The following is a 9,232-nucleotide window of genomic DNA, read 5'->3' on the forward strand; positions in this document are numbered from 1 at the left end:
CCCTCTACCAAGAAAGAAGTAAGAGAAATAATTGAGTTTTACTAAATAGTGCTTGTGATTATTCTTACACAACACAAGAGTCCAAGACGACCCCCTACATTTTACAAGTTGCTGAAAGATCAAAATAAACTAACTAGCTATAAACTAAAAGATTGTCCCTTGCTTTATATTAAACGACTTTGAAATCTATATTAATCTGATCTTAAGATAATATCTTGCTGATCTTGGACTGAATATATATTATTCAATCCTCATCGGTTTTCACTTTTCACCCACCAAAGGTAATTAACCTTATAAAATCTAATGCTAGATGCCTATATCAAAACATGTAGCAGAATAACTAGGACACCAAGACAAAGAAGAAGGTGAAGTTGGAGGCGAGCGGTAAGACGAACAAGAAGAAGAATTTGAGAATGTATTGTTGGGAGGGTTTCTGATCATGAATGGCACCATGTCTTCAAGCAACCCTTGTGAGCCCATAATAATTCCTTCTCGGTCCTCGGGTGGGCTTGATACCGGCCGCCCAGTAGTAAGATTTGCTGGGCTCTCATGGGCTTCTTGAGCTTCATGGGCCTGGGCCTGCGCCTGTGAGATAGTCTTCTTGGGCTTTTTGATTGCTGGATCCACATACTGGTTTTGGTCGTGTAAAAAGTATGGGTAAGCAAAGTGTAAGTGGAGCCCTTCATAGGTGATGATAAGTGTCTCTGGGTCCTCCCTCGACCTTTCCACCTGCTTCTTTGCACTGCACCTTGGATTTGTACACCTGTAATAGCTCCTGTTTCCCATCAAAATCACAAAGAAATATAAGAGAAATCTAAGAATTTTGGATACGTGTTTGTTAGAATAGAAATATTCTTCCAACCCAGTTTTTTTTTTTTTAATAAAAAAAAGGTTGAATGGTTTAGGTTTTTAATAAAGAAAAGATTCCACTAGTAATCCATATTTATTTTTTGCTGAATATGACCACCCCCCTTCATTAATATATCAATATATCCCTTCTTATCGTAAATGGCCTGCCATATTTGGAGAAGAACTAAAATTTGGACATCCCTATTATCAACCATGCACAGATGCACTGAGCTTTTCCATTTATTGGACGAGCAAAAATGGAGTAGAGAATTAAGTATTTAGTAATATTCCTTTGTACAAGCCAATTTAAACTAATATATTATTGAAGGAGGATTTCTAAAGCATCACATGAAAAAGTACTGTTCGATACACATGTTTAATATATACCATAATGCATGTTCATTTGCAGAAATCAGAATACATTCAGATAATTGGTCCTTGTCGGCCATGGTCAATGCCCTGACATTCAGGGAAGACCACGTTGATGAAAGGACCCCAGTACCTCTCGCGTTATTATTATACATGAGCCTCAATGTACATGAGAAAAAGAAGATTGAAAACCCAGAAGTTAAATCATGCACGTAATTTCCAGATTTTATGTGATAATTAAACGGAAAGGAAAAAAGATACAGGAAAAGGTTACCGGGGATTTGGACTGTTCTTGATGGACTTCTGTCCATACTTCCTCCATTTATATCCGTCATCAGCCATCACATTGCCAAAGCTCTTAATTTTCAGAGTGTACTTATTCTCAACCTTGTTTAAACCTCTTTCTAATATAGAAATTCTGCAAAAAAGACAGAAAGTATATATGTTTATATATATATATTCTCCAAGACATATATTAACAAGGATTTATATACAAGGGGAGTCCAAACTAATTAACCTGGCTTGTGAGAGTTCTTGGAGTTGGTGGTCCTTTCGGGGAGTCGTTACAGATAATGCATTCTCAATATCTCCAATTGTAGGCCCGGAATAGACGGTGGAGATGAGCCGGTTAATGGCGTCTTCGTTGAAAGCATTTGTCTTGGGTTCAGTCGTCTTCTCCGGTAACACAAAGAAAGGAGACTGATCGTCCAGAAGCTCTCTCACGAGCTCCTCTTCCGACACATCTGACCAAGTAGGCATTACTTCCTCCATTACTGTCCCTCAGCCTCGCATCAGAAGATCGAACCGACCGGAACACAAAATAAAGCTGTAATAGAAGAAAACGATAAGATGTAAAAGAATCTAAGAGAAGGGATATCGATCGATCGAGATAAGTGGAGCAGATGAAGAGAGGAAAGTTGTACGTGATGTCTACGTCTTTGCCTCTTGACTTTTAAAGTAAAAAAGTTGCCGTGTTACTTCTTTGTATGTATTCGACTTTGACTAATTAGCTAAGAGATCATTCATCCGTGTCAAACGGTGACGTCTTCTGTGTTATCGATCTGTACATTGCGGCCCCAGCTCATTATTTCTCATGGGGTTTCTTTTACTGCATGCATCCAAGGTAAATTCATGAAAGCATCTTCATTATTTTTGTTTTTATTTTTCAGTCCTTTTCGAAGAAATTTATTAAGTTCTTCGTCAAGTTGATGCTTCAGAATCTTGGGCTTTGGTTATTTCCGATGCTGAATGCAATATTATAAGATACATTGTCACTACCTATCTCTTACTTTGTTGCATTCTCTGTATTTTCATTTAGTGCATGTGTCTTTGTCCTGTTATAATGTTCTGAATTCTGATGGTATAGATGCATTAAGGTGGACCAAAGCTACCTGACCCATCGCAAGAGTTCAACCAAAGCAAAGGTCAACCACTAAAGAATTAATAAAATAATTCTTCCATATTTTTTTATTTTTATTTTTTATTGTTCTCAATCACGGGTATCAATCCTCCCTTTTAGATTCTTTAAATCAAGTGAGCATACATTATTTGATAGATAAACTTAATGAGAAGTTTTTTTAACCATGCATATATATAAAACATGACAGAAAGTAATGTGGAGATCAATAAATTTTAGTATGTACGTGAGGATGGATATCAAATTTATAGAACTGTTGATCAATCTTGTAAACAACCTCTCGATATTAATTCATGCTATTATTAAATTTAGGGTTTATTTGTTTTGGCGTAAAGTATATTTTGAAAAATGTTTTCTATATTTCTTGGTATTTATTGTAACAAAAAATGATGATCAAATCAAAACATTTTTAGTTTGACCATAAAATCTTATTTAATCTTTATAAAATAGTTTATGTTTTTTAATATTATAAACAATTTTTTGAATTTGAACTTCTCATTCTCGAATGCATTGTTTATTCTCCGCTGCTACTAGAGATTGCTGAAATCCAGCAAACTTCGGCGGGAGGCCGCCACTGAATGTTGCTGTTGCTATTGCTATTTTCCGTACCAGCCAAACGCCGAAAATGTTTTCAGCTGAAATCATTTTCTTAAAAAAATGATTTCGCTTATAATATTATCTAACAGGAAACATTTTACGTCGAAACAAATGAAACCTAGTAATAATTCAAACTAAATTGTAAAAACTTGAGTGATCATATAAATTTAGTGACCAAATTGTTAGAGTTAAACATATATATATAGAAAAAGGAAATGGGAACTTAATTAGGACTTTCTGGCAGGCAGATATATGATTGAATTGTTACAGTTAAATTTAGTGACTCCTTAGCAATCTGATAGCTAGAGTAATGAAAAGAGATTCTTAACCGGCCTATCAATTAGCCAAAGGGAACTAACAACGTACTGGGCATGCAATCTTTTTCAACAATATATAGTGGAAGAAGATAAGTACTCTCTCTCTCTCTCTCTGTGTCAACATCTGTACGTAGGTGAGAGGCAAAGCAAAATTCCTGCAATCTTGATGCAATTAACGAAATGAAGGGTACGTTATAAATGTCTGCTGTTGAGACTTTCCACAGGTATTAGGAATACCAAGCGTAGAGAACTTCTCAATGATCAACACAAAATATCGCATACGAGAGAACTAATTAATGCAGGCCGGTTTATAAGTAGGCTACTCCTATTAAAACGGCAATATTGTGTGATTCTATTATTGGTTGAAATCAATCTTGATAGCGTTGAAAAAGGTTAGTAAGCTACTACAATTTTATATTTCATGAAATTTTTAAATTCTAATATTTATTGTATAGGTCAAGTATAAAAATACGGAAGCCTATTCCGGTAAGTTTGGTCGACAACCTAGTCGAAGCTCGGTCGACTACTCTCGAGATCTTCGGTTGATGTCTTTGATAGACTCATATTGTTTCAGAAGGGTTTTTATCGTGTGATATTGTTCTGCCTTGTTCGAGCGACTGAACTTAATCTCATTTGAACGAGATCGTGCCATGGTAATTTTGTAATTGTTCTTTTAAAAAGTTGTGGGTCAATTTATATTTAAGCTTAATAAGAATTGCTTAGAAGAATACATGCACATAGCAGAATTAATGCCTACTTTTCTGTGTCAAATGAAATTAGAATTGTAAGTATATATTCATTAAACTTGCTTAACAACACTGCACTAAACATCAACCCAATTGATCATTAAAAAAGGAAGGCACAATTATCTGGTAAGGATTAGCCTATAAACACCTCGACAGGTTGCCGATTCGCTGATCCCAGAAATGGACAACCACAATCTACTCTTAAGAGTCTTAATTAAGTAGCTGTTAATTATGCAACCACCACGGCCATTTAGAATTCTATCCGGGTGGTTGCTTCAAAGTGAGGGCACTTCCTGAGTTTCTGTCCTATGTCGCTTTGACTTTGTGAATCCTAGAAAAACACTGCGACCCTACTACGTAATAAGGACAGCCCGGGTTGACTTGTCAGAGTGGGCTTAGGTTAGCTTGCTGCTGAGGCGTCGTTTAGCGACCGTGGGCGTGTATGATTCTTGAGAAAAAGTCAACCCCCCATTCCAATGTGGGGGCCAAGTGGCTCGTGATTGGGTGACACGTGTGGAACGAGGTCCCACCCGTGTCGAGGATCACGTGTGGAGAATGGAGCGGTTCGAGCTGTCCACGTCCTGGCGCCACGAGAAGTGACGGTGTAACGAACCCGGTCTCAGGGCAAAAACAAAAAGAGGGCAGGGACGAGTCACTGAGTGGGGTCCTTTGGAAATTTGGGTAGTACTCAGAGGCACCTTCCCCTGATCTCGTCCTTTGGCGTCTTCGAAAATAGACCGCAGAATTCTTCTCTTTCCTTGTTAAGAAATGTTGAAGGGTCAGTCCCTATCTCCACAGGACCGGCTATCTATGCACTGGTTATTGTCAATTTGTCATGCATATATATATATATAACACAACGTTAGAGCAATATTATTCACAAAAAATAAAAAATTAATAATAATAATAATAATAATAATAATTGAACAATATATGTAGGGTTCACGAGAACCTGATGCATTTTTGTCAAGCCTCATATAAAATTTTTGTTGTAGATATTGATGGTAGTAAAAGTTTTCATATTTTTCATTTTTCTAGTTTAGATTGTGCGTCAATGTCCTCTTGACCATGGAAGAAGTGTTGTGATGGCCAATTGGCCACGTTCCCGTTATGGGTAAATGAACAGGATCTTAATTGAGATCAATCATTGCCAAAATACTTTCCCCTTTTCTTTTTCATATCAAGATAAAGAAAAAAAGAACAAAAAAAAAAGGGTAGAATATGAGTGTAGCATGTAGAATTATTCAAAAAAAAATAATGTTATATATCACACTATTGGGACTGACAATTTTTTATACAATCCATAAATTCAACATAAAATTAGCATATTAAAGTTTGATATAATGGGGTTCAAGTCACTACAGGCCGGGTTCTTTAATAAACAGATCAATCTCATATCAACCCGCTTAAAAATCATTGTAAACGTCACAAAAGAGGGATGCTTGGTGGCTCTATGTATGTCGATAGAGTAATGCTACACACATTTTTTATATTTTCATGCCTATTTTCACACTTTTTTAGATAATATTTAAAATTATTATTGTATTTGAGATTGGACCATATCGACAACCAGACCCGATACCCATATTGGAGTAGCTAGACATTGGTTGGGCTTGAGAGCACAAACCTGATTAGAAATGAAGTCATATATAATCCTAAATGATTTGTCCTCCATAAACTGCTTTTTCCAATAGATAAAGGCCAATATGTTACGGTCAATACCATTAAGAAATGGGGTAGAGAAGAGATGCGACGGAGGGAGGGAGGGGCTGGCAGGGGCCATGGCCCCCCCCAAATTTCCTAAAAAAAAAAAATTTAAAGGTGAGAAAAAAAAATAATCTAAAAAATTAAAAAATTTAAGGTAAAAAATAAAATTTAGATTACTTGGCCCCTACCCAAAAAAAAATTTCGGCCCTTGGCCCCTGCCCATAAGAACTTCTGGCTCCGTCCCTGGTCATGCCAAGTACGTACACTTGACTACACTTATATATCCTTAGCAACCCTAGAATATTTTAATACTATAACATCTTAAAAAAAACTCCACGTACACTTGACTACATGAGCAAAGCGAGCAGTTTTTTATTTTTTATTTTTTTAAAACAAAAAAAAAAAAATTGAATGAGGAAAAAAGGTTATAGGGGAATATCTTTCCTACTTCTGATCTGAATGGAAGATAGAATATGTTGAGACAATTTTCAATCAGGTGACACGAGCTGTTTGAAAACAATAATGATCTCTTTCTGCAAAACAATAATACAATAACAACGCTTGGTGGGGGTACCAGCTGCTCCCACTCCGATGATTAAGTCAATTTCTAAGGTATAATAATAATAGCACTTAATCGTAAGAATTTTCACTAGAGAATACCTGGAGGTTGTTCTGTATTTATACTGAAGGGTTGAGACAGTTAACCCTTTGAAGTGAGAGCTAGAGAACATTTCTCCGATCGTGGTGGTCTTCGAGACGAGGGTTACTGCACATTTAGGAGTGTAAATCTTCTGATAATTTGGAGCACGTACACCCACGACCGGATTGGGGGCATTTTTGCGGAATGTGACCCAGTATCTCAGATTCTTGCAGCTTCTCGTCTTTTGACAGGAATGGCTTATTGAGCCTTGTATTGGACTTGGCCACCGGGCATTCTTTTTGGATCAGGGTGGGCCTTAGTTGGACTTTCAGACCCACTCCCTTTTTGATAGAGTTTTTCTGAATTCCGAGTCGGCCCAACTGGCTGGGCCAGCTAAGCCTTAACTTCTGTAATGGGCCCGTTTGGGCTTTGGGGAATGATAATTCCCTAACAGAATAGAAAATCCTATGGGAATGCTTTCAAAAACAAAATGAAAAGTGGCCTATTTAGCTAAAGTATGTGCACAATAATTGACATAACGAGACACTTTCAGTTTCAGAGTATTCCAACTTTAAAAGAAAGATAAAACTAAGCTAATATCATAAATACAATAAACAAAAGTCTAAGAAGAGAAAAAAGAGCGATTGTTAATGGCAAGAACAACCAAAAGAGCATCACCCTCCGAAATTAGAGTACCACAACCAGAAGAGGTAGCCAACCTAGCAGTCAAAAGATCAGAAAAAGCTTCACCTTGGAAAGCATTAATGGAAGATATATAACTTCTAAGTAACAGCCAAAATGACATTACTCAACTCATATTATCAACACTACAAGAAACTTGGTCTTTAGCAACAACAAATTGTCGTTGCTAATAGTTATCAAGTCGTCGCTAATAACTTTTAGCGACGACACATCGTTGCCGATATGTCCTTGCAAAAAGATGGACATTCTTGCTCATTAGCGAAGACTCTACGTTGTCGCTGATAATACCTTATCCGCAACGACTTTTTGTCGTTGTTGATAAGCTTGGTGTCGTCACTAAGTGTACTAATCAGCAAAATGGGTATCGTCGTTGATAGTGTACTTATCAGGAACGAATGAAATGTCATTGCTGATAGTGGCTTATTAGCAACCACTGTAAGTCGTTGCTGATAGTTGCTTATTAGCAACGACTAAAATGTCATTGCAGATAGTTGCTTATTAACAATGACCAGAATTCGTTGCTAATAGCTATTGATAGTTTGGATTATTAGCCACGACATTGATGTTGCTCCTAATTACAACTTATTAGCAACAATCTCAAGTCATTGTTAATAATATTTATTTTAAAAAATAAATAAAAATTAATTGATTTATATTATTATTAATGCTAAATTTACTGTTAAATTCCTACAACATACAAATATTCCACTCTTTGAGTAAAATATGATTTACATTTAATTAAAAATATGAATTACAAGAGTTATATATATGTTCAAGCCTAGCAACTAAAGTTCACATTGGACATAAATTACACTCAATCATTAAACCTTATTCCACATCATTTGATACACAGTTGCTTCTTCTTTTTCTTCTTCCACTTCTTGGATCCATGTACTTGCTTTCTTGTTGTTGAAAGTTTTTTGTAAAGTTAAAGAAAGCACACTTTATATATAACTAAAGTATAGATTGCCAAACATATTACATATTATTATGATACAAAAAAAAAAGAAGAAGAAGCATTTATATAAACAGAACTCACTAAATGGTGACCTATTCTAAATATTTCAAAAGGCATTAATTAGTCTGTGCAAAACTCACTACAAAAATTTTGCTCATTAGCGTCGACTCTTAATGGACACTAAAAGTCCAAAAGTCAACGCTAATGAGTATTAGCGTCAACTTTTGGATGCTAATAAGTTGACGTTAAAAGCCCGACGTTGATGCCCATCAGCATCTACTCAAGGTTCGACGCTGATAATAGATTATTAGCGTCGACATATAATGCTATATGCAATCGACACTAAAACTTATACCACATACACTATAAGTCGACGCTGATACACTAAAAATAATTAATATTAATAGGTCATTAGCGTCGACATAGTCGACACTAATGCCTTTTAAAAAAAAATTAATAGTTTATTAGCGTCGACATTAATACCCTTAAATTTTTTTTAAAAAAATATATATATATATTAATAGGTGATTAGCGTCGACACTGTTGACGCTAATACCCTAAAATAAAAAATAAAAAAAATAATACGCCATTAGTATACTTCCTGTGCTCAAGCGCAAGAATTGATCCTTCTATGGAAAGGGAAGAAAGGCTAATGACAACTTCTAATTAAGCAGCTAGCCACGATATCGATCCCTTTATGCCCCACTAATCAAAAACATCAATTAATGGAAAATTCTGCGGTACAACCATCATATGTAGTCAATATCTTACATCTGTGGGGTAACACGTGTTAAATTTTTAATTTGTACACATGATTTACAAATGCTTGCTAACTTGGCATGCTAAACTCTTGGCTTCTAGGTTCCCAGCACACAGTTACTTTAAGTGAGAATAGAGTGGAGAAAATAATGATTAATGGCATTGCATATC

At 35.9% G+C, this 9,232-nt stretch overlaps 1 protein-coding gene across 2 annotated transcripts; it reads right to left on the reverse strand.

Moving 5' to 3' along the window:
• Window positions 1-23: 23 nt before the first annotated feature.
• On the reverse strand, window positions 24-2,185 carry LOC133873862 (probable WRKY transcription factor 49). 2 transcript variants are annotated; one of them, XM_062311644.1, is made up of 4 exons: window positions 2,142-2,185; window positions 1,736-2,044; window positions 1,493-1,636; window positions 24-775 (listed from the first exon to the last, which is right to left on the reverse strand). In XM_062311644.1, exons 2-4 carry the CDS (start codon window positions 1,987-1,989, stop codon window positions 307-309), a joined length of 867 nt encoding a protein of 288 aa, XP_062167628.1. In that variant the 5' UTR covers window positions 1,990-2,044; window positions 2,142-2,185; the 3' UTR covers window positions 24-306. The 2 variants fall into 2 exon arrangements, with proteins under 2 accessions (XP_062167628.1, XP_062167627.1); XM_062311643.1 differs by lacking the exon at window positions 2,142-2,185 and having other exon boundaries at window positions 1,736-2,130.
• Window positions 2,186-9,232: the final 7,047 nt, after the last annotated feature.

Source organism: Alnus glutinosa, chromosome 7, assembly GCF_958979055.1.
Source record: "Alnus glutinosa chromosome 7, dhAlnGlut1.1, whole genome shotgun sequence".
NCBI classification, from domain to species: domain Eukaryota; kingdom Viridiplantae; phylum Streptophyta; class Magnoliopsida; order Fagales; family Betulaceae; genus Alnus; species Alnus glutinosa.